A 25342-nucleotide genomic window follows, 5' to 3' on the forward strand; every position below is an offset into this window, starting at 1 on the left:
AATGGAAAATGGTAAGAAAAGCTTGGTCAATGAAGTCTTAAAGAGATAAACTTGGTTCCTATTGTGCCACATGTCTAATTCTCTTAGTTTCTTGCTTCAAATATCTCAATTCTCTCTTATTGCACTAAACTCCTTTTTTTGCACTACATTCCTCACACACCTCACTAAAAGTCGCTATCACCGCGCTCACTAACTCCCACATGCAATGATAAATAAAATCATGATGACTACACATCATTATCAAATCGTTTGACAAAGAAATAAATAGACAATCAAATAAGTTGTTAAGTAACTAAAATGCAATGTAGGTAAAACGTGTAGAACGTGTAAAAAATTTTTTTTGAGTCCTCACATTATTCCTATGAGTAGTCCTTGTTATTAATGACTTTCTAAATCTTTTCAAACCTTACAAATGTAAGTAAGAAGAGTCATCGTTCAAATGTATGTTTTCTTAAATGAAGTATTTTAGTATGCAATATTGGGTCTTGTGTGGGTCATTTTTATTATTGTTTCCTATTGTATGAAACATGAAGTGAATAATTTATTTTCAAATGTTAATGTATGAATTACATGACTGCGTGAATTGCTAATGGCTCGATTATGAACTTACCGGTGACAGCAAACCATAGTTCACCTTGGAAATTGGATAACTAAATAATTATGCATTGTGAACCTACCTAATTTCTTAGCAGCCCTCTTGTTGGGGTTTATATGTTAGGTTGAGTACTCCAATCCACTTAAGGCTTTTATCATTAATTGATTCATATATGTGAAAAATTATGTTTATTGTAAAGATTAAAGATTGGCTTATTTGGATTATTGAACCACTCACTTTCTAAAGAGATACGCTATGAGTAATATATTGTATGTGATTGTACGTGAACATACATGTTGTCGACAAATGACTCATTGATGAAAAAGTACATGTATATAGAGCATATTAGTCCAAAATGATAGCCGAGGATAGTTGCTAAGTCATTTGGTCCGATCACCCCATATTACTCATAGTTTTTGCAGATTTAGATGAGTACGAATTGGTTGAGAATAGTCCAACAAAGGATTGAGGTGAAAGAAAGATGCACGTCTTTGTAGTTATTGATGATTATTATTTAAAGAGTTATCTATATAGCGTCTTTTATAAGATGTAATAAACGTCCAATTTATGTCACTAGAACAAGTAATATTATACTTTTACTATGTATGCTTTACATTTTATGAACTTGCCACTTAACAGAAGCATAATGCTACTGGTCCTAGTGGCTTGAATTCGCCACTTATTACATCATATACAAGATGCTGCAAATAGATAAATCTCTAAATATTAATCATCAATAACTACTAAGGCATTCTTCCATCCTTCGTTCAGCTTAATCGTCACTTCGGCTATCCTCAATCAACCCGTACTCATCTAAATCTACAAAAACAATGAGTAACATGGGGTGAGCAAATAAAATAGCTCAAGTACCCACTACTATCTTTGTGGATCAATATGTGCAATTTACATATACTTTTTCATCAACATGTCATTTGACAATAGCATACATTCACATGCAATCAAATTCAATATATTATTTGTAGCACCTTTCTTTAAATATTGAGTGGTACATACTATAGAAAACAATAGCAAAAATGATCTACATAGGGTTCAATTTTGTGTACTAAAATACGTCAATTGAGAAACCATACATTTGCAAGACAACTCTTCTTGTGTACATTTATAAGTTTTGAAAACATTTAGAAAATCATCAACAACAGGAACACTTATAGAAGTAACTTTGAAACATGCTTTATTTGTATTAATCGTTGCATTCAAATATCATTTAGAAAAATTTAAAAAAAATATTAAAGACTACTCACCCCTCATCAAAATTCAATCTTTAAACTTTGATTTTCCTTTGAAATTGCAATAAACCCTATATTCATATAAATCATCCATCAATTACTACCATCAATAGTTTTAGAACTTAACTTAATTACCTTAGAGTAATTCCTATAATCTTCAGTTAATATGATATATGCAATAGGTTGACAAGCTTTTTCATCTTTGCACATTACTTAAAAATATCACTTTCAAGCAATATCAGAGGATGTAAAAATTGGAAAGCACCTTTACCTTACCCTTTGTTCGGTATGAAACGTCCCTTAGGAATCTCAAGCAATTTACACAAGGTTTTAGGGGTTCTTGACTTCAAAAGCATGGTTTAAGACGCAAGTAGAAAATTTGTAGACTAATATACCCTCAGTAAACCAACCATATATCTTGGGCTTGAAAACCACGTTTTCCAATCTAAATATATTGTTAGAAACTACATTCAAAATTCTAGAACTTTTGTGAAGAAACCATTCTCAAAATCCTTTAATCCATCGTTGATATTTGAGGTTGAAAGTCAATTCATTGTCAAAAATTGGCTGACAAATTGACCTTCTTTCAAAAATCACCTTAATTCATACAACCCTTGTTTGACTATTAATTTTTTTTCAAAAATACTAATCTCAGTCTAGTTTCATATAAAATAAACAGCATTTAATTAGTTGTTTCTATAATAAGTTATCAATTTCCAAATTCAGACTTATAATAAACTTTTACAAAAATTTCCAATAAATTGCAGCTTTTACAAACCTCTTTCCTTTTTCTTTAATTCACAATCTAACGTGTCTGCCACTACCCACCACCTTTATCACCAGCCGAGATAAGCAGCAGTGATCAGCAATTGCCCTCCCAAGCTTTTCCGGCAACCTTAGTCTAGTGAGTCACCATGGCAAGTTGGTCTTGCCAATTGGCAATGGTTTCCTTTTTCCCTTACATTTTCTACAATTTTTTTCCTATTCCTTTTCTACATGCAAAAACCAGTTCTTGTTTTAAAGAAAACATGCAATATTCCAGCCATAAATCAAATATGATACGTGCAATAACATCCATAATTCTTTCTAAGCAAGATCATAGGTTACCTGTGTCTATTCTTAAAGCAACTATACAATTAATTATTAAATCAAATTCTTAATTTGAAGAAATCACTACACTTCTAGGTTATGATCTCCTCTTCTTGCTCTACAACTAGACTTAGATGAATCTTCTATGCTTGACTTTTCCCTCCTTTTCTCTCTTTTGTTTATCATTTGGTAGTGAAGAAGAAATAATAGTGAGGGATTGTTCTTGCTTAGGGTATTTATGAGTATACATTGGGTGAATTTCCTTTGATTTTTCTAACATGGGACAAAGGATTTACCTATAACAAAAACCTTCTAGATTATTTAAACCCTATCCCATCATCTTTCCCTTTTTTTTCTGCTTCAAAAAATCCATAATTGCCTTCTTAGCTGACTTGGGCCTTAGTTTGGGCTACGGGCCCATTTTTTTAACAAAAAATTGTTTTAGCCCTAATGTCTTTTTTCTTTGATCGATAATCTGAGTCCAATTTAAACAAACAATTCGAATCTTAGATTAATTAAATATTAATAAAAATCAGGTCATAATAGAATCCATTTGAATGAAGATGGAAAGTTAAGGACCCAGAAACTCCCCGTCCTATCCGTTGGAAAGAGTTGACCAGGTCATACAGAACTTCAAATGGAACCAAGTAGCTCTGAGCCAAATCATGTGTAGAAAGGATCTTGAGAACATTATGCAATTCCCCATTAGCATCATAAACCTTTTTGGAAGCAGTCTAAGAATGGGATCTATTTTGTAAGATCAGCATATAATGCAGCCCAGAAGAAAAGGAAAAGAAGTTAGAACAGAATGTAAATATGGCTGAACCTAGCATGAAAGGACGGAGCTTCAAGATATGCAACTTCTTATGGAAGCCTAATATCAAACATAAGATTAAGTCATTTATTTGGAAGTATCTGCAGCAGATCCTCCCAGTCAACGCTGTAATACATAGCAGAACCAGGCAAGCAACCTAATCTGTCAAGGATACGGGGAAGGTAAAGAATCAATTGAGCATGCTGTTATTCTTGGCCCTGGTGCTGAAGCAATATGGGAATGCTCTCCAGTTATCCGGGATGGACTAGGAGAGCAAAGAGGCAATTTTTGGGTAGGGTGGAAGAAGCTGAAAAGGAGCTACAAGCAGAAAAGAGAACTCAGACAAATAGCAATCACAACTAACATTCTGTGGCAAATTTTATTAGCAAGAAGATCAATTTTAAAACTCGCAGATGAATGCTATAATTTATGAAGATGATGCAGCAAGTTATCACTGAGTGGTCGAAATTTTAAGGTTTGACAATAAAAAAGCTGAAATTATATTATGCAGCTCAGTAGAAGACAGTGAGGACAACCATTGGAATCTTCCCCCCATAAATAACATTAAAATCAATGTAGCTTCAAAGAGCCACATTGGTAAAGGAAAAGCGGGTAGGGCAGTTGCAAGAAACGGGAGAAGTGAGATAATTACTGCCTGGACAATCAGTGGCCATATCTGGAGGAAAAAGGTGCAGATGAAGTCAGCTAGGGCAATCAAATTAAGCCTCACCAAAGTTCTAGAGGAAAGATTGCAGAATGTAATCATTGAAGCAGATCACAAGCATGTTATTGACAAACTACTGAGGCACGATAGAGTTCTCCCATGTGAGTAAAAGTTCATGCATGAAGTCATAGAGTTGCTTTGTTTGCAACAGAACTAGGAAAGAAAATTAGATGGAACAATTATCTTCCCGCGATTAGTTGAACAACCACAAGTAGACCTTGGGCAGTTGCCTACCACCTTACTACTAAAAAATTAATGATTCCATTAATATCTAAAAAAATATTTATAATAATTTAGAGAAAGTAACAAAAAAAAAAGAGAATCTATAGGATGGATTCATATAGGTTCTATCCAAATGATTATTATGTCTGCATTTAGAGAAGGGTCAAATACTCCTATAAATCTTGCTATAGTAGATAATAGAATAAAGAATAGGGAAAAAACTACATTTTGTATTTTTAGAGGAAATCTTAAATATCAAAAGTTAATTTTTAATTTGACAGAACACTTTCCTTAATACAAGATTTTAAAAGAAAGAATTTCCTTTTCAATGGAAATAGATCATATTCTATTACATATATGATTTCTTATGCCTTATCAAATCCTCATCATACTAGAGACTTTTCGAAAACTGAATTCATAGATCTCCCTAAATTATTTTCCGAAGTAGGAAAAATATATCCTCCAAAATTACTAATATAAAATATAGAAATAGATCAGAATTTTAATTTAGATATAAGTCAAAAACCCCTACTACATAAACCAAATACATTTTTGCCAAGATCATCTTATACACTGCAAAGTTATTTACACTCTGTTAAAACAATGTTGACGTTTTGGTCAAAAAACAAGAAGAATGTAAATCAATTCTTCAATAAGAAAAATCAGGGTAAGATAACTTGAAACAGTACGCAGCCAATACATGATATAAACTTCTCCAATGGGCAACTATTTTGCACTATTGGAACTGGAACTTCAAAGACCTTACAGAAATTGTTGCAAATTTTCGGAGATTTACATTACATTATAAGTCACAGGCAGCATCTTTCAAGAGTTGATACAACATAGGGAACTTTTCAGTAGCTAAAAGAGTTCATATTGTAAAATGGTATTCGCATAAATCCAACAGCAATGACCTTTACAAGGCACTTAGTCAGCCTAGCGAGTTCAAAATTGCCAAAATTGCCTAATGAAGTCATAATTAGTGATTACAAGCCGAAACTATCACTGTGCAAGGATCTAATACAGGGCAGCAATATTTTAAAATGATCCTTGCTTAAATTAAATAGAATAATTCACCTTGCATTCCAGTCAAGGTAAGAATTGCCAGCTCATACGCCAATAAGCTGGCAGCAACTATCTCAAGGTAACTGGCCGTGGTGACGAGCTTCATCCAGCTCCGAGGATTGTGAAATTCAAGGTAGCACGAAGGACGGCATGGTTGAAAGATGCTACATATCTTCAAACAACGTTGAGTAACCTTCGCTTTGGCTGAAGAAAAACAAGATCCAACCACCAAGTCAACCCAAAGCAAGAAGAAATTTGCAAAACAAGATCATGAGCTGTAGTAGTACATCAAGAAAAAAATGAATAGACCTAATGAAAATGTAGGATAGTGGCAGAGGATATGGGCAGCTTAAGAGAAAAGGTTGTGTATTGTTTCTGATTTTAGTTAACCCTTTAATCAATCTGAACAGAGGCGTAAAAGCATGACAACCAGATGCATATTGCATAAAACATAGCACCAAGTTATGTATTAAAAAAAGAAGAAGAAGAAGAAAAAGGGAACAGATAAAACAGCTACTTGGTAAAGAAGAAAGTATACGTAATGCATTCACTAGAAATTGTCAACTGACATAATTTAACTTAACATGTAGCCAATTAATTTTGCACTGAGAACTGACCAAGAATCCAAAAGAAATTGAGCAGGTTCTGGAACCAGAAAGGTTGCAGCCTTATTCAAATTAATGATAATTAGGTGAGGAAACTTTCCAGACAGCCCCTAAACTATTGTCTCTGTACAGTTTTGGCCCCTAAACTATAAATTGTCACAAATAAGCACTTGAACAAAAAAAAAAATGCTTAGTTTAAGGACTTCCATCAATTTTGGCCATTAGAGGTGATGGAATTAGGGGCAAACCTGACCAAACAAAAAAAATTAACCCACGAAAACGACCTAAAAGGCCTCGTTGACTGATTATTTCATCAAATAAGGGTTAAAGAAGGTGGAAGATCAAAAAAGAGGAAGAAACATTAAATTTCATGTTATTAGTTGACTTAATATAGTTGGTTTCTTAACCAAATTGTAGGTTGGTTTTTATGTTTGGTCAGTTTCGCCCTTAATTCCGTTAAATTTAACCCCCAAAAATTGACGGAAATCCTTAAACTAAGTTTTTTTTTTTTTTTGGTCAAGGGTTTATTTGTGACAATTTATAGTTAAGGGGCCAAAACCGTGCAAAGTGGATAGTTTAGGAGCCTGCCAGAAAGTTTCCTCTAATCAGGTCCAAGTTCATGTTAGTTCAAATAGTCCATTTCCTTGGCTGCCTAAGCTGCTGCTATTTCCAGGTGCAATCAAAGTTGGGATTACACATCATAATGGGTTTAAGGTACAATGGTCCAAAATATCATCTAACATCAAGCAAAAAGTTACAAGCAGGCAATGGCTATTATCCATTTCCACCAACATTAAATTAAGTTTTAGTTCTAGCATTGAGAAACACCAGCACATAGCGTAGCAATAGATGACAACAAAGTCATGAGATACTTAAGAAATAACTTTTTCACAAGGTTGCTAAATAAAGGTACACTCTTAAGGCATGAAAGTTAAGATTATTTGCATCCAATTAAAAAACCAGAAGAGACATTGTGACCAATGACACATAAAACTGTGCACCAAAGAATATACAGTAAAGGACTCATGTACAGCAAGATTACTGCTCTTCATATTGTTATTAAAATTATGATAAAGGGAGGCACAGAATGCATGCACACTCAACAGTTCATTTTCAACATATAGCTATATAATATTAGAAGTAAAAGCTTTGCTAGTGAAAAACAGAGTACTTACATATGTCTTTTCAACCTCTTCAAGAAATTTCTCAGGGTACTCAATATAGGTAAGACAATCTTTCTTCACTGTAGCTATAAGTTCTTTTTCGCCAGATTTTTCAAGGTTCTTTATCAAGATCCTGAATGTTAGCTTGTCAGGAATACAACCTGATCCCTTCATTGATTCATATGACTCCATTGCCTTTTCTATCATTTTGGCACGGAAATATGCTCCAATCATCTCAGTGTATGTTCTGGTGTCAGGCCTTAGGCCTTCTTTCTCTATCTCACCAAAAAGCTGTTCAGCCATTTCAATATTGCTACTCTTTCCCAACATCAGGATCATGTCACTGAAAATAGATATATCCGGTTCATACCAAACTTCTTTTCTTGCAAAATTAAACACCTGAGTCCTGATTACTTTTCAGATAATGCACATTTAAAAGGGAAAAAAATCAAGCCAAAATAAGGAGACATGTTGGGTTGAACTTTTTGCTCTGTTAAACGTAAACTATTTCTCTAAAAGCACAACTTTTACCATATGCCATAGCAGCTAGAGAGAGCTGAAGTGCCATTTCATTCAAAAGTTTCATTATGCAACTATAAAAAAATGCACTAAAGTCAAGTATAACCACCTAGAGAACAGATGATAGACAATGACCTGTAGTGTTCATTATAAAAAGGCATTCCTTGTTTTCAAACTGGAATCAGAAGACACTAATGTAACAAAAGAAAGGCATTTAGCTGTCTCTAGCTACCAATCTGATTCTCTCAAGTTTCATTAATAGACGCAAAGTACTGTGTCAAAAAGCATGAATGACTTGTGTGGGAACATGAGTCTACCTTAATAAAGAAACTTTACATGACATTACCATATCGTACAATCCCCACAATTTTCAATGTTAGCTAAAGTCCATCTCTAAGCTTACAAGCATCTCTTATGTCTTCAATCTAATGCAGATCAGGAAGTCAGGCAAACCTCTAGTTTTGGATTTTCAACTGCTCTTCACTAGAAAATTGGTATAGGCATAATTCTACTGTTACTAGGAGACTTTCCAGAAACCATCTACCACAGAGGTGGATAGGAACTGATTCTGTTAGTATTAAGACAAAATTCACAAATGACTTCACCTTGACCTATTGCACTACATCCATCACGCAAGTCTCACAGACAAGAAAAAAATTAAAATCACAATCATGTTCACTAGATTTCTTATCTTCATCTTGACACTATCAGCACACAATTAACTGCAATCACAATTTTCAGACCACCATCCTAACAATAGGAGTTATACAGTTAACTTATTAATATTTGCTAAACTTCCCAACATCATTAAAATCTGGTTCAAATAAGACATCCATAATTAAAAGCACCGTCAAAACAACCATTTTTCACTGCACATATATGTGACACATAACTGACACATAAAATTTGAAACATAAATTCTGAAATTTAAAATGCTCAAAGCTCAGAAACTGTTAAGAAACTGGCTATTTTTTTCTTTATTTCTGTTCCGTCTTCCTTAATCTTTTGGTCACAGAAAATGCATGTTTTTCCGAAACAAAAATGATAATGCCCACAAAATTCAACTATTTCTTCAACCCTTCAATTCTTTTCGCATCAAATTCCACAATCCCTTTACAAAATCCAATCAACCCCACGAAACCGAATCAAAAGAAAACAGTCACGACTACATATGTATACATTTACCTGAAGGGCTAATTCTACTTCGTTTTGCCTTTGCAGCTCTGATAAAGTATCCAACAAGTCAGCCTTCAGAAGCCTGCTTATCCTATTAGCAAAGACCTCTGCTAATTTGTCTGGAGATCTTGCTAATTTCAAAGACTGGACAGCTTGTATGGCTTCCGGAGACAACACCCTTGACCTCCACATTGGTTTTCTTGGTCCAATCTTTCTCAACCCACATGTGATTTTTAGCCTTGATGATGGCATAGGCAGATTGGAAAAAGAGATATTGAAGCTTCGTTGCAAACCCACTTGAGGAATGCTCAATTTCAGTGAATCCATGGAAGCAATACGGCAGCTGGAAACAGGGAGAAACAATTGGTTTCGCTCTTTTTCTTTCTGTCTTTCTTTCGTTTATTGCTATTGTATTTCGCCGTTTCTTTCCTGGGGTCTAAGGTTAATTGCAATATGCACCCCGGAGTTGCCGTTAGCTTGAATTTTAATGCGTTAAACTATTGATTATAGCACTTACACTCTTTGTAAATAATTTGTAGTAACAATAGTTGTGATAACGAAATTATTTTTATCTAATATAACAGGTAAAAACACTTTTAATAATTATTTAATTACCTATTGGACTGGTCACATAAATAAGATAATACCTAAAAATTTGGTTAGTAAGTTTCATATAAAAAATAGTAAGTTAACTCGATAAATTAGTAATTTTTATGTTTCAAAAAATAAATTGAAATAAATATGGAACTTATTTTTTTAAAAATAAATAAATTACTGCTCTATATCCGAAACTTACTTTTTGGAGAATAAGTTTAGTTCAAACAATAGTAAGTTTTTATAGATTAATAGTAAATCTTGTTGATAGAATAGTAAATTTGGTTAATGGTCAAAACTTACTAGTTTGTGATATAAAGTTACTATTTTACTTTAAAAAATTTATATGCAACAAGTATTAGGAAGTTTATTTGAAATAATGCTAAGATTTTTTTATTAATGACTGAAACTTAGTACTATAGTTAGTAATTACCCGTAATGTAAATGTATGATACACAATTGTACGTATCATTTATAAATGTTATATGTTTTAAATATTTTAAATATACTATGAAAACTTTTTTTTTTTTTTTGCACATGAACTTATAAAATATGTAAGAATAATTTGTCATATTATAAATTTTGAATTATTTTTGAATTTGTGAAAGGTTAAAAAGTTTGGATGACAATAACAACAAATTTTTTGAGTTATATATAGAATTGCACTTATTTATACATCACAATTTCCATATATTAATACCTATGAATAGAATAAAATGTTAAATTTTTAATAAATTTATTTTCTGGGCCACAAGTATAAAAGTTAAAGTTGTATTACAATAGCAACAAATCTTTGGAGTTGTATATAAAATAGCACTTATACATCACAATTTTCATATATTAATACCTATGAATTTAATAAAATGGTAAAGTTTTAATAAATTTATTTTCTGGGTCACAAGTATAAAAATTCAAGTTGTATTAGTGTAGCATAATCTTTGAAAATTATAGTAAATTTACCCAAATGTTAAGTTCCATGACTTTCAAATATACTTTGTATCATTTACATTATGGATTTGTATGCATATTTTTTCTATCAAACTCCTTTTCTATTAGCAAATGGTATGTAAATTATTATAAAATGTCATTTTCTAATAATCATAATTTTTTATAGGTGAATGTTATGTAAACTACTAAAATTATTAATTCACAAATGACTAAATCTTACTACTTTATGGCATACATTAGTCTAATCGACTAAAAAATTATTGTAATCATGTGTACGTTGATTTCTGATTTGAAATTTGCACCACTATCACTATTTCCTTTATTACTAGTACAAGTTCTTCTAATCAAAGTAAAATAACATCAAATATCTTTTCCTTTTGCATGCAGTAGTTTTGTTTAGCAGAAAATTAGTAAACCACTTTTACAATACATAATTTCTCATGAAATTAGTAACATTTTCTATGACCTATAACCTCATCAATAATACTAACCACCGACATGCAGATAATCTGAAGAGCAAAAGCCATCGATATGACAAAAAAAGAATATTTTCTTGCTGAATATAAAAAAATTGCGATTCTATGTAGAATCGAAGAAATTCATCATGAATGAGAATGAATTGCAAAGTTATCACATTTCTAATTTCATATGCATCTAGAATTTGACACATCATTACTTTAGAGGAACTCTCTTTTTTCACATTTTTTCACATTTTTTTTCACATTTTGTTTGGGGTTAACTCGTATTAATTCTTGTGTCCCAGATGTAAATTTATTAAAACTTTATTATCTTATTATATTCATAGGTGTTAAATTATAAATATTGTGATATATAAACAAGTGATATTCTATATTTAACTAGGAAGATTTGTTGTTATTGTTATCCAAATTTTCAACCCTTTTAAAAATTGAAAATGATTAAAAACTTATGATATGACAAATTTTTATTACATATTTTAAAAGGTTATGTGAAAAGTGAAACTACTTTTCATAGTATTTTAAAATATATAAATACAAAAAAAATTTAAATTATACCTATTATCATGTATTATGTAGGTATATTATGAGTACTTACTAAGGTACTAAGTTTTAATCATTAATAAACATCTTATCGTTATTTCAAATAAACTTCTTAATACTTGTTTGAGATAAGTTTTTAATGTAAAATAGTACATGCGTTTCATAAATCAATAAGCTTTGATCATTAATCAAATTTACCAAGTTATTAGTAAGAATTACTATTTATGTATAAAAACTTACTGTCACTTGAACTAAACTTACTATCTAAAAAGTAAGTTTGAGATATAAAGTAGTAATTTATTTATTTAAAAAATAAGTTTAATATTTATTCCAATTCACCTTTTGAGATATAAAAGTTACTAATTTATTACCGTTAACTTACTATTTTAGATGAAAAACGTACTTCCTATTTTTAGGTGTTATCCTATTTAAGTGGATATGTCCAACAAATAATCAAATGGTCATTAAAAGTACAACAACTTATTATATCAGGTAAAAACTGTTTCGTTACCATAACTATCGTTACTAAAGCATTGTCCCTTTCCTTCTTTTATTGCTATTGTATTTCGCCGTTTCTTTCCTGGGGTCTTAGGTTAATTGCAATATGCACCCCGTAGTTGCCGTTAGCTTGAATTTAAATGCGTTAAACTATTGATTATAGCACTTACACTCTTTGTAATAATTTGTAGTGCAGCGCTTAAATCAACTTTGACAGGTTGTCGTAGCCTATGCAATAATAATAAAAATAAACCTAATTGCCAATTAAAATAACCAAAACCCGATTCCAAGTACTGGAGCAGGGACTCTAGGTGTGCAATGGGTTACTTGATTTACCCTATTCCCGAAGAGTTTGCTTGATCCAATATACCCGAATGGGATGGCTTTTTCACAAATAATTATTAATTTGTAAACAGTGCAAGTAGGGTCGTATTTTCAGAGATTGGGGAAAATTCGTTTCTTTTTAAACCACAGTAACAAGAGGGTGTTTTTGTATAAAGGATGACAATTAAAACAATTTAACTAAAAATAAAATAGCCAACTAAAAATTAAATGACAATTCACTAAAATCAGAGTAATAATAATTAAAGGTCTAGACAAGAAATAACTTCAGCAATGGTTCACCTAATTGATCATCGATGCACAAGCAATTCCAATTATTTATTAATAAATAGGTTATAACTGCCAAACAAGTGATGACAGTCAACCCCTCCTTATTGTGTCGGTGATTAAGGTACGCCGTTAATCACTGCTCTAATTGAGAAATAATCCTTGGTACGCTCGTAAGATTTAATTCCCCAATTGCCTTACGTATTAGAGAAACTCCATTCTAACTAAATAATGTACTACCAGGGTTATTTTAAATTAACCCGCGTATTCCCCCGACACAAATCCAATCATACCAGTTGTCACTATTTCAAGGCAATTAAACAATTACGGATTTAATACCCTAGTTGACAATAGATTACCAAATTAACTAATTATCCGAATCCAAAACAATCGATTAATTGGACAACCATAAGCATTGTAATCAAAGAATATGCGAATACCAATAAATAAAAGAAAAAAATAAAATTAAATCCATCTCACAATTTTTAGGCGAATCAAAATATCCGTTGTTCCTTGACTAGACAAAGGGGATTTAGTTCATCCCGGATGCAAAAAACCCACACACAATTGAAGCAATAGTCGTTCGAGTTACCAAGGAAAAACAAAGCTACATGAGGTAAAATCTGGTCTTCGCTTTTCCTACACATACAGAAGAAGAAAAGCAACTAGAAGCCGAAAAGAAAAGTCAAAGTTCTCCAATTTGCTCCTAACATGCGTGAACTGAAGCTATCCCAAAAGCTACCAAAAAAAAGTCAACAAAAACAACTCAAAGTCATGCTAATTGTCTGCCCTATTCTCTATATCAATCTTCCTATCTAATTCTCCTTTTTTCTTGCGACGGCCTACACCAGCCAAGAAGAAGACTCCAGCCTCATTTTTTTTTGAATGCCGTCTTTCACCAAAATTACAAAAAAAAGGGTCGCGTCTTGATGTTTCAAAAATACCCCTGGATGCCTGCTACTTAAATTCTTTCCTGATGATTGCCAAATTAGCACTTATTATGGTATTTTCGTTCTACTCCCTGAAATAAATGCAAATTACCAAAAGTGAGTAAAATCTAATAATTAATTCACATCGGATCAGGTAATAGGGGAAATTAATAATAAAATAAATGATAAAATTGCGACCTATCAATTCCCCTCACACCTAAACCATGCTTGCCCTCAAACATGATAACAACAAACAAATACCACTATTTAACAATGGTTATTGCTCTATCTACCATATTGCCAAGATACCAAGAAAAAACCACATATCAAGTATAAGTGGTCAAAATCCGAGAAATATCACCCCGATTAGCTTTTAAATCACAAACTCCTTCAATTCCATGTTAACTAATCTAAGAAAAAGAAATGGCGTACAACATTTATCAGCAAATGGTCTACTATTAACCAAAATCTCGACATTAAATTCATAAATTGGCAAACTGATTTATATCACACACCAACACAACCTTTACTTTTTTCTTTTCACGTTTTTTTCTTTTTTTCTTTTCCTTTTTTCAATAGCACAAAAAACTTAGTCTCTAGCCATTGGAGGCTCGTCAAACTCCAACATTTTCCAGATGGAGGAGTCCGGTTACTCAGCTCTTATTTCTATACGACCACGTACTCATATAAATTACTACTTTTTGACGTGAGAATCGACACTTTTGGTGAACATCCCCCAGTTACTCAGTAGTAATGACTAGCAGAGTACAGTCAACTTTATTTCACAGCCAGATAACGCAATAACTCAAAATAACACAGCAAAAGAAAACAAAAATAGTAGCCGCTAGCCTCATTTTTTAAATATGGAGAACTAAAGTTAATAACCGGACCAATTCACTTGAAAATACTAACAATCAATCCCTATGCCTAGAAAAGTTGACCAAAGAATCAAAAGAGCCAAACAATCACCGATATTCACTAAAGAGATGTTCTTGGACTCAATCACATTAACCCGATACACTTTTATTATTAAAACTTGGCAATAGTAGAATTAGAGTCAACAATCCAACATCAAATTTTGGCATTCACATGAGAGCTAATTGCTAAAAAAAAAAACCAAAAAAGGAAAAAAAAGAGAGAATGAACGAAAGGTAGACAAATAACAAACTAGAAATAAAGGAAAAGCATCTAAAAACTAAAAACTAGAAACACTAGCACCCCATCTGATCCCCTCACACCTAAACGATACATTGCCCTTAATGTAGAAAATAAACATCAAAAGTAGGAGAAAGGGCAACAAAACTTCTCTGAAGTCGAGTCAAAGTGGTAAGTGAAAACCAAATTGAGGCGTAAGACCCGCATGATGCATGAATGCTGCCAAATTCTGCATCATGCTATGCACGTTAGCATCTGTGTTGGTCATCCGAGCCTCCAGATTTTGAACTTTCGTCTGGAGTTGGTGCCATTCAGCAGCCCCTAGGGGTGGAGGTGGCGGAACGAAGGTAGATGGGTCGGGATCATTGCCAGTAGGGGACGAACGGACAAACGAGAATCGGGGGGGGGGGCGCGAGGAGGTCCCGAGGGAGTGAACCGATAGGAACTATCGACGTACTCAAGAATTCCCATCCTCTCCAAGCACTCTGCATTCAGAAATTTAATTTCACATGCTAAATGAAGGTCGTGATCCTGTAAATTAAGAACCCCCAACTGTACTGTTAAGTGTGTGATGTAGGACCCGAGGATTAGGGGTTTGTTCTTTTTTGGCAAAACGGCCTTAAACTGTGCTGCCAACCAACACCCCAAGTTGACTTTGATATTATTTTTCATACTCCAGATGAAAAAGAATTCGGATCGAGAAAGTATACCGGAGTTGTCCTTGCGACCCGAGTAGCTGTAGGCTAGGAGTCGCTGAACATATCGAGCACTAGGGTCCTTAAGAAAGGAGCTCCTTGATCTAGAAGTGTCATAGAGGTGCCTGTCGACAAACATGTCCCTCCACACATCGTGGTAGGATGAGAGAAATGGCTCTACGTAAACACAGGCACTTTCAGCGTATTCTCTAGTCTCAGCATACTCTCAACTACTGAACCCAAACGCCATATTAAATTGGGTAATGGAGAAATTGAATGCCTGACCCATTAGACGGAAATGAATGATATTTGAGGATCCACAGTATACCTCATAGGCAATTCAAACTCAAAAGTGGAGTAAAACTCGCTAATCAACTCGACGAAAGTGGGACGGAAGATAGCGAGATAGGGGCGCCATCCAATGGCGGTAAACATGCGTTCCACCTCCTCTTGGATTCCCAAAATAGCCATAGTCAGCTCGTTAGAGCATTTACACGGAATGATATGCCGCTCACAAACCTTGGCATATTTCTGCTGATCGGCGGGTCTAGTGAAGTTTAAATGCCTCCCAAAGTGAGCGGGGGCATTCACATGAGCACCCCTATCTCTACCCAAGCGGGTTCGAACACTAGAAGAGAAGGGTTGGTTGGTAGGTGCATTCACTGGAATGGAGGGTTGGGATGGGGGCTAAGATTGAGAGGCTCTAGATCTAGAGGATGATTTCGTTCTCACCATGGTCGGTAACAGTCAACCCAATCAACCAGAAGTACACCGGCTAACAATTATATGAACAAGCAGATGCAAGCAGCAAATACTGAGCAATAGCGAATCAAAAGCCTCCAAATATTAACCCAATCACCAGAAAAATTTCAATGCGCCACAAAGAGCAAATAGAGGATTAAGAGTGCAACGAATATAGCAAACAAATGAATCTCAGCAAGTGCCCCAATCCAATGAAGTGAATAAGCAACCCAATACAGTGTGGCAACTAATTGCACAAAGATACGACCAAAATCTCAGATAGTGCCCAACCAAAATAGCAATTGAAACCATAGCCAGAATGTCCCCACCAATTCAAATGTACTCTACCAATTACTATTAAGCAAAGCAAGGAAATCTTCCCAACCACTAGATTAGAAAATTCCAAGAGAGCACAGTCGGTCAAATTAATAAGCATAGGACACCCAAAACCAGCATAATTCAGCAAAGTAGTGCAAAATAAAATTTGACAACCGTGACTCAATCACAAACTCTTAGCTAACAGGCAGGCAACCAATCAAATAGAAGTAACAAATCCAGGTCCAATTACTCCAATCAGTACCACTGGTGGACTCCTCAATTAAAGAAACAACTGTAAATGCCCACAAATGCCAATTATTGAGGAACCCAGACAGCACCAATTAGCATTAAGGAATAGGGGGATAATTTCAAATACCTCCACCGTAGAAAATGGCCAAATAACAGCGCTAGTAGAGAATGACGGCGACGGTGACGACAAAAGACAGCGGGCAGTGGTGGCGTGCGGTTGGCGCTGGCGGCGAAGGCCGGATGGGTTCGTAAGGGAAAGAGAGCGCCGTACAAGCAGCAACGGCGAGTGGTGAGCGGTGGTTCTCCCTGTGGGCGTGGGATACGGCGCCCCCTTTCCCCCACGAACCCACGGCAACTCAGCGGCGAGCAGCGGTTCTCCCCGTGGGCGTGGGATACGGCGTCGATTGGCAGCAACAAGGGGAGAGGGAGATAGCGCGTTGGACGAGCGCGGTGGGTGGAAAGATGGTGGCGGTGCTGCGAACGAGGTGGAAAAGATGGCGGCGGGCAAAGGCTCTCGGTCGATAGAGAAGAAGAAATAGGGGAGAAGAAAGAAAGAAAAGAGGAAGAAAGAAAAGGAAAGGGAGAAAGAAAAAGAAAAGAAAAGAATATTTTTTTTGTTTTATTTTAAATTTAAAAATTTGTGATTTGAAAATCAAAAGTTGTGGTCAAACAAAAGACTTTTTTTTAATTAATTAAATATTTTTTTAGAATTTTTTTAGAATTTTATTTTTTTAATAGTATTAATAAAATTTATTTTCGAAATTCAAAATTAGAGATTAATAAAAAATCAAAAATTTTGCTTGAGATTTGAATACTTACATTTCCCGCGAACGTGACGCAGGCACGTCAAAAAAGCAAGAACTCTTCTGACGATGAGTTCTTCATACGACTTGACGCGGGCACGTCAAAAAGGCAAGAACCCTTCTAACCAAGCACCAGGAAGGAATATTGTGCCACGCGCCCAATTGACGCGGGTGTGTCAAGTCAGAGAGACACTTACTAATCATCAAAAACGAAAATTAAAGCCAAAAAACAGTCAAATTCAAGGAAAACATATTTAAACTATCAAACAAAATCGAACAAACAACTAAAAGAAATTGGGTTGCCTCCCAATGAACGCCTTTCTTTAATGTCTTTGGCTAGACATGGCAAGGTGTCATTAATTGGGATACGGCGGTGCATCTAGACTTATTGTTTCCACCTCTCCACTTGAAAAGTTTTCGTAATAATATTTGAGACGGTGTCCATTCACTACAAACTTATTGTCTATCTTAACACTCTGAATTCCAACTGCACCATAGTTAAAGACGTGAGTAACAATAAAAGGTCCAATCCAAAAAAACGTAGCTTACCTGGGAAGAGCTTAAGCCTGGATTGGTACAGGAGAACCTTCTGACTAACTTCAAAGGTTTTCTTAGAGATTTGTTGGTCATGAAATGCCCGACTTCTCTCCTTGTAAATTAGTGCATTCTCGTAGGTTTCGTTCCGGATCTCCTTCAATTCTTGCAAATCTAGCTTCCGATGGACACCGGCCTTCTCTAAATTCATGTTACACTGTTTTATCGTCCAAAAAGTCTTGTGCTCGAACTCCACTGGAAGGTGACACGACTTTCCAAATACCAATTTATAGGGTGACATCCCTATGGGGGTCTTGTACACAGTCCGATATGCCCATAGTGCATCTTCCAACCTTTGACTCCAATCCTTCCTATTGGGTCGCACCATTTTTTCCAAGATGGACTTAATTTTCCAATTCGATACCTCTGCTTGACCATTGGTCTGAGGGTGGTACGACGTTGAAACCTTATGGAGTACACCATACTTGCGAAACAGCACAGTTATGGTTTTGTTGTAGAAGTGCGTCCCCGTATTACTAACAATGGCTCTCGGCATCCCAAAACGCACAAAAATATTAAATTTGATGAAATCTGCAACTACTTTCGAATCATTAGTCCAGGTGGCCTTAGCCTTCACCCATTTGGAAAAATAATCGACTGCCAACAATATATATATATATATATATAACCAAATGATGTAGGAAAAGATCCCATAAAATCTATATCCCAAATAGCAAAAAATTCTACAAAAATCAATGGGACTTGGGGCATATGATCTCTGCGGGCTATATTACCTACTCTTTGACATCGATCACAAGATTTACAAAACAAATATGCGTCTTTAAAAATTGAAAACCAATAAAACCCACTTTCTAATAGCTTATGAGCAATTTTCTTGGCTCCAAAATGACCTCCACAAGCAAAAGTATGACAATAAGTTAAAATTGACTGAAATTTAACTTCACTTACGCATTGTCTCATTACTTGGTCAGCACATCTCTTCCACAAGTACGGGTCATCTCAAATGAAGTATTTGACATCACTCTTCAATTTGTCTCTCTTCGATTATGGCCAACCTGCAGGAAAATTACTAGTTACGAGATAATTTACTAGATCTACATACTAAAGCAATTGAGAATTCAGAGAGAACAAGTGTTCTTCAGGAAATGCATCCCTCAATGGTTCATTCTCCTCCACCACTGGAATGCGGCTCAAGTGGTCGGCTACCAGATTTTCTGAGCCTTGTTTATCCCTTATCTCTAGGTCAAATTCTTGCAAGAGTAATATCCACCTGATGAGTCTCGGTTTCGCATCTTTCTTAGTCATTAGATACCTTAACCCTGTATGATCAGAAAATACAATAACTTTAGCACCTAACAGATATGACCTAAACTTTTATAGGGTAAAAATAACTGCAAGAATCTCCTTCTCAGTAGTGGAATAATTCAGTTGAGTCCCATTCAAAACTCGGGACGCATAGTAGATAACGGAAGCTGCTTTTCCCACTCTTTACCCCAACATAGCCCCCACCGCATGGTCACTGGCGTCGCATACGATTTCAAAGGATAAACTCCAGTCAGGGGGTTGGATGATCAGTGGTGAGGTCAACAGCTCCCTCAACTTATCGAAGGCTTTCTCACACTTGTCATCGAATTCGAAGGCCGCATCTTTTTGTAAAAACTAGAATAACGGGGCTCCAATTTTCAAAAAATCCTTGATGAACCGTCGATAAAAACCTGCATGTCCAAGAAAAGAGCGTACCTCCCGCACACTCGCGGGGTAAGGTAAAGCAGATATAATGTCGATTTTGGCCATATCAATTTCAATACCCTTAGAAGACACAACATGATTTAGGACTATCCTACGTTCAATCATAAAATGATATTTTTCCCAATTAAGCACGAGATTAGCCTCTATACATCTCAACAAGATCAATTTCAGGTTATCTATACAAGTATCAAAACTATCACCATACATACTGAAATCATCCATGAAAACTTCAATAATTTTCTCTACATATTTTGAAAAGATGCTTATTATACATCTCTGGAATATTGCAGGCACATTGCACAACCCGAATGGCGTCCGTCTATATGCGAAGATCCCGAACGGGCATGTGAAGGTCGTCTTCTTTTGGTCCTCTGTTGCGATTGTTATCTAAAAATACCCTGAAAATTCATCCAAAAAATAATAAAAATCCCAACAACTTAAACGCTCGATCATTTGGTCAATGAAAGGAAGAGGAAAATTGTCCTTTTTGTGATGGCGGTCAGTCTACGGCAGTCTATGCACTGCCTCCAATCAGTGGGTTTGCGCACTGGCACTAGCTCACCCGTTTGGTTGGCCTTCACTATCACTCCTGCCTTCTTTGGAACTACCTGGACTGCACTCATCCATGGGTTATCTGATATCGCGAATATGATCCCCACATCCAACAAGTTTAATATCTTTCTTCACCACTTCCATTATGAGGAGGGATTGAGCCTCCTTTGAACTTGCCGTACAGGTTTGGCATCCGCCTCTAGCCTTATTCGGTGCATACAGATGGACGGGCTGATACCCTTAATGTCAGTGATGGCCCATCCTATTGCTTCCTTAAATTCTCTAAGGACTCGGATTAACTTTTCCTCATGGGTTTTCAAGAGTGTAGCTGAGATAATCACCGGAAGTGTTTCGTTGTCGCCCAGATACGCATATTTCAAGTGCTTCGGTAGAGGTTTCAACTTCAACACAGGTGCCTGCACCACAGATAGTAGTACCCTTTGGTGACATTCGAGAATGAAAATAGGTAAAAATTCATACGTTTTGTTGTGGTTGGCAACGAATATAATGCCCCTATTGTACATTTCAAATTTTCACTTCACTACACCTCAAGAGTTGTCTCCAACTCGAAGTGCTTGGTTAAAGCAACCTCCAACTCATCCCTGCCGACAGTTTCAAACACTTCCTGCACCGCAGGGTCAATAGCACTCACAGAAAAAATGAAACTAAAGTTAGAGTTTGAGAGATATTTCATAGTATCAAAGATATTACAATGAACAATTTTTTCATCAAATTTCATGGACAAGGTACCGTTATTAACATCAATTTTAGTCTGTGCTATACTCAAAAAGAGTCTACCTAATAGCAAAGGTGAGGGATTGGGGGACTGATCATCATCCATGTCAAGTACATAAAAGTCAACTGGAAATACCAAATCATTAATTTTAACCAACACATCTTCAACCAACCCATCAGGATATGCATTAGTTCGGTTAGTTAATTGAATTATTATTCTAGTTTTTTTAATGGGTTTAGGTTCAGAGAGGCATAGATAGATTTTGACATCACATTGATTGATACTCCTAAATCCAGTATGGCCTTCCTAATCAAAGTGTTGCCTATCCTACAGGAGATAATAAACATATCTGTGTCCCCGCACTTCAGTGGGAGTTTCCTTTGTAGAATCGCTGACACATTCTCCCCCACGATGACTCTTTCATCTCCCATCACCCTCAGTCTCCTTCAATTGACACATAGGTCCTTCAGAAACTTTGCGTATTTCGGCACTTGTTTGATTGCGTCTAACAAGGGGGTATTGATCTTTACCTTGCGGAACACCTCTAGAATCTCCTTTTCCTTATCCTGTTTCTTGGTTTCTCCAGCCTGCTAGGGAAAGGAGGCAGATGAGTTTTGACCTCAACGATCGGGTCAGGGAGTACCACTGAATTTTTGCCATTGCTACCCTCCTTCTCAAACTCGTTCTCGATCTTTTCCTCAACCTTGTCCTTAAGGATCATAGGTTCGGATTCTTGGACTTCCTTGCCACTCCTCAATGTCATTGCGCTTATATTTTTTGGATTCAATTCAGGTTGAGATGGCAACTTTTTTTGAACTTAAGACTCCAAACGGTTGATCATTATGGCCATTTGATTCATTTGACTTTGCATGGATTGCATCTGGCTTATTCGATTTCTTATGTTTTGCAGTTCAGAGTCCATCTTTTGTTGATATTGCGCGGTAGTAGCCATCAATTGTTTCATCATCTCCTCCAAAGATGGATTAGAGCTTGGTAGAGAAGGTGGTGGTCGAGGTTGGTACTGCTGCTAATACCCTTGTTGTCTATTTGGCACAAAATTAGACTGTCTGTTCCCTCCATAGCTGAGGTTGGGATGATCTTTCCAACCAGAATTGTAGGTACTTGAATATGAGTCGTATTGCTTTCTTGGCACGGGCGCCTGGCCAGCCATGTTTACGTGTTCAGCATTTTCTTCCTGAACTAGCGGACACATCTCTGTGGAATGACCCAAGGCAGCGCATACTCCACATACTTTGGTTTGTGATGCATTTCCTACAGCCAATTGCCTAACAAAAGATGTTAACTCCATCAATTGCTACTAGATAGAAGATGTCCCTACTTCATTTACTTTGCGTGTCGGGACATCCTTACTCGTACTAAACTGCTGCGAATTCTCAACCATCCCCTCAATCAGCTTCCAAACTTCTCGAGGAGTTTTGTTCATCAATACTCCTTCACTTGCAATATCGATTATGCTTCTATCCCTGAAGAGTAACCCTTCATAGAAATATTGAATGAGCAGTTGCTCACTTATCTGATGCTGAGGACATTTGATGCACAATTTTTTGAATCGCTCCCAGTAATCATAGAGCAACTCCCCTGGATGCTATTTGATACCGTATATCTTTTTCCTTAGCTCGAGACGCAGGAAAATATTTGTCTAAAAATTTTTTCTTCAACTAGTCCCATGTGATAATGCTACCTGGTGGTAGGTAGTACAATCAGTCTTTTGCAGAGTTCTTCAAGGAGAAGGGGAATACTCTAATTTTTATCTGCTTCTCTGTAATATTCGGGGGCTTCATGCTGTTACAAATGATATCAAACTCTTGCAAGTGTTTGTAAAACTCCTCACCTGGTAAACCATGAAAAGATAGTAAAAGATGAATTAGACCAGATTTTAATTCAAATAGAGTGTTATCATTCAAACTAGAGAAAGTAATGCAAAAAGGCTGCTGATTTAAATCAGGAGCAGCCAACTCCCTTAATGTTCGTGTATTCGCCATAGTGACTTCTTCTTGATCCGAGTCACTCTAAGTGTCACCAAACGAATCTGTTGGTTCAACTTCTGGCTCAAGTCTCTGAGATGCAGCACTATAGTGCTCTTCTCTGAGTTGTCTGGTTTCTTTCTTTATTCTACTCTCAGTCTTCTCTACCTCGGGGTCAAAATTAATTCACCTGTACAAGAAAAATGAGACATACACCCGAAAAGCACCAGAAAATTAGAACAAAAATAAACTTAAAAAGAAACAAATAACTGACGCCAGTCCCCGGCAACGGCGCAAAAAATTGACAGGTTGTCATGGCCTGTGCAATAACAATAAAAATAAACCTAATTATCAATTAAAATAACCAAAATCCTATTCTAAATACTGGAGCAGGAACTTTAGGTGTGTAATGGGTTATTTGATTCATCCTATTCCTGAATAGTTTGCTTGATCCGATATACCCGAATGAGATGACTTTTTCACAAATAATTATTAATTTGTAAACAGAACAAGTAGGGTCGTATCCTCAGGGATTGAGAAAAATTCGTTTCTTTTCAAATCCACAGTAACAAGGGATGTTTTTGTATAAAGAATGACAATTAAAACAATTTAACTAAAAATAAAATAACCAATTAAAAATTAAATGACAATTCACTAAAATCAGAGTAATAATAATTAAAGGTCCAGCCAAGAAATAACTTAAGTAATAGTTCACCTAATTGATCATCGATGCACGAACAATTTCAATTATTTATTAATAAATAGGTTATAATTGCCAAACAAGCGATGACAGTCAACCCCTCCTTACTGTATCCGTGATTAAGGTACGCCCGTTAATCACTACTTTAATTGAGAAATAATTTTAAGTACGTCCGTAAGATTTAATTCTTCAATTGCCTTACATATTAGAGGAGCCCTATTCTAACCAAATAACGTACTACCAGGGTTATTTTAAATTAGTCCGCGTATTCCCCTGACACAAATCCAATCATGCCAGTTGTCACTATTTTAAAGCAATTAAACAATTACGGATTTAATACCCTAATTGACAATAAATTATCAAATTAACTAATTATCCGGATCCAAGACAATCGATTAATTGGACAACCATAAGTATTGTAATCAAAGAATATGCGAATACCAATAAATAAAAGAAAAATAATAAAATTAAATCGATCTCACAATTTTTAGGTGAACCAAAACATCCGTTGTTCCTTGACTAGACAAAGAGGATTTAATTCATTCCGGATGCGAAAAATCCACACACAATTGAAGCAATAGTCACGGCCATCAATTGGGTAGATTCAACTCGTTCGAGTTACCAAGGAAAAGCAAGCTACAGGAGGTAAAATCTGGTTTTTGCTTTTCCTACGCATACAGAAGAAGAAAAGCAACTAGAAGCCGAAAAAAAAAGTCAAAGTTCTCCAATTTACTCCTGACATGCGTGAACTGAAACTACCCCAAAAACTACCAAAGAAAAGTCAATAAAAGCAACTCAAAGTCGTGCTAATTGTCTGCCCTATTCTCTATATCAATCTTCCTATCTAATTCTCCTTTTTTCTTGCGGCGGCCTACACCAGCCAAGAAGAAGACTCCAGCCTCCTTTCTTTTCGAACGTCGTCTTCTGCCAAAATTACCAAAAAGAGGTCGCATCTTGATGTTCCAAAAATGCCCCTGGATGCCTGCTACTTGAACTCTTTCTTGATGATTGCCAAATTAGCACTTGTTATAGTATTTTCGTTCTACTTCCTGAAATAAATGCAAATTGTCAAAAGTGAGTAAAATCTAATAATTAATCCACATCGAATCAGGTAATAGGGAAAATTAATAATAAAATAAATGATAAAATTGCAACCTATCAAACTTAAAATTGATGAACTAGAGCTATTTTAGAAAGAGCAAATTACGCGAAATATCACTAAACTATTGTGAAGTGCCGATTTTGATCACTAAACCTTTTTATTAGTCAAAAATGTCACTGAACTAGT

The 25342-nt window shown here is 35.5% G+C and overlaps 1 protein-coding gene and 1 non-coding gene across 4 annotated transcripts; one reads left to right on the forward strand and one right to left on the reverse strand.

Moving 5' to 3' along the window:
- Positions 1-1396: 1396 nt before the first annotated feature.
- Positions 1397-9628, reverse strand: LOC113734993 (protein THYLAKOID ASSEMBLY 8-like, chloroplastic). 3 transcript variants are annotated; one of them, XR_003459480.2, is made up of 4 exons: positions 9229-9628; positions 7537-7923; positions 5769-5960; positions 1397-1414 (listed from the first exon to the last, which is right to left on the reverse strand). XR_003459480.2 is itself a non-coding variant. In XM_027261855.2 (3 exons), the coding sequence occupies exons 1-3, from the start codon at positions 9544-9546 to the stop codon at positions 5931-5933; spliced, it is 735 nt and encodes a 244-aa protein (XP_027117656.1). In that variant the 5' UTR covers positions 9547-9628; the 3' UTR covers positions 5568-5930. The 3 variants fall into 3 exon arrangements, 1 of the variants encoding a protein (XP_027117656.1); XR_003459482.2 differs by lacking the exon at positions 1397-1414 and adding an exon at positions 4206-4421; XM_027261855.2 differs by lacking the exon at positions 1397-1414 and having other exon boundaries at positions 5568-5960.
- A 13273-nt stretch (positions 9629-22901) lies between these two features.
- LOC113736158 (small nucleolar RNA R71) lies at positions 22902-23007 on the forward strand. Its single transcript, XR_003459648.1, has one exon. It is a non-coding gene; the product is annotated as a small nucleolar RNA R71 (small nucleolar RNA).
- Positions 23008-25342: the final 2335 nt, after the last annotated feature.

The sequence above is a fragment of the Coffea arabica genome, chromosome 3c (assembly GCF_036785885.1).
Source record: "Coffea arabica cultivar ET-39 chromosome 3c, Coffea Arabica ET-39 HiFi, whole genome shotgun sequence".
NCBI lineage: Eukaryota > Viridiplantae > Streptophyta > Magnoliopsida > Gentianales > Rubiaceae > Coffea > Coffea arabica.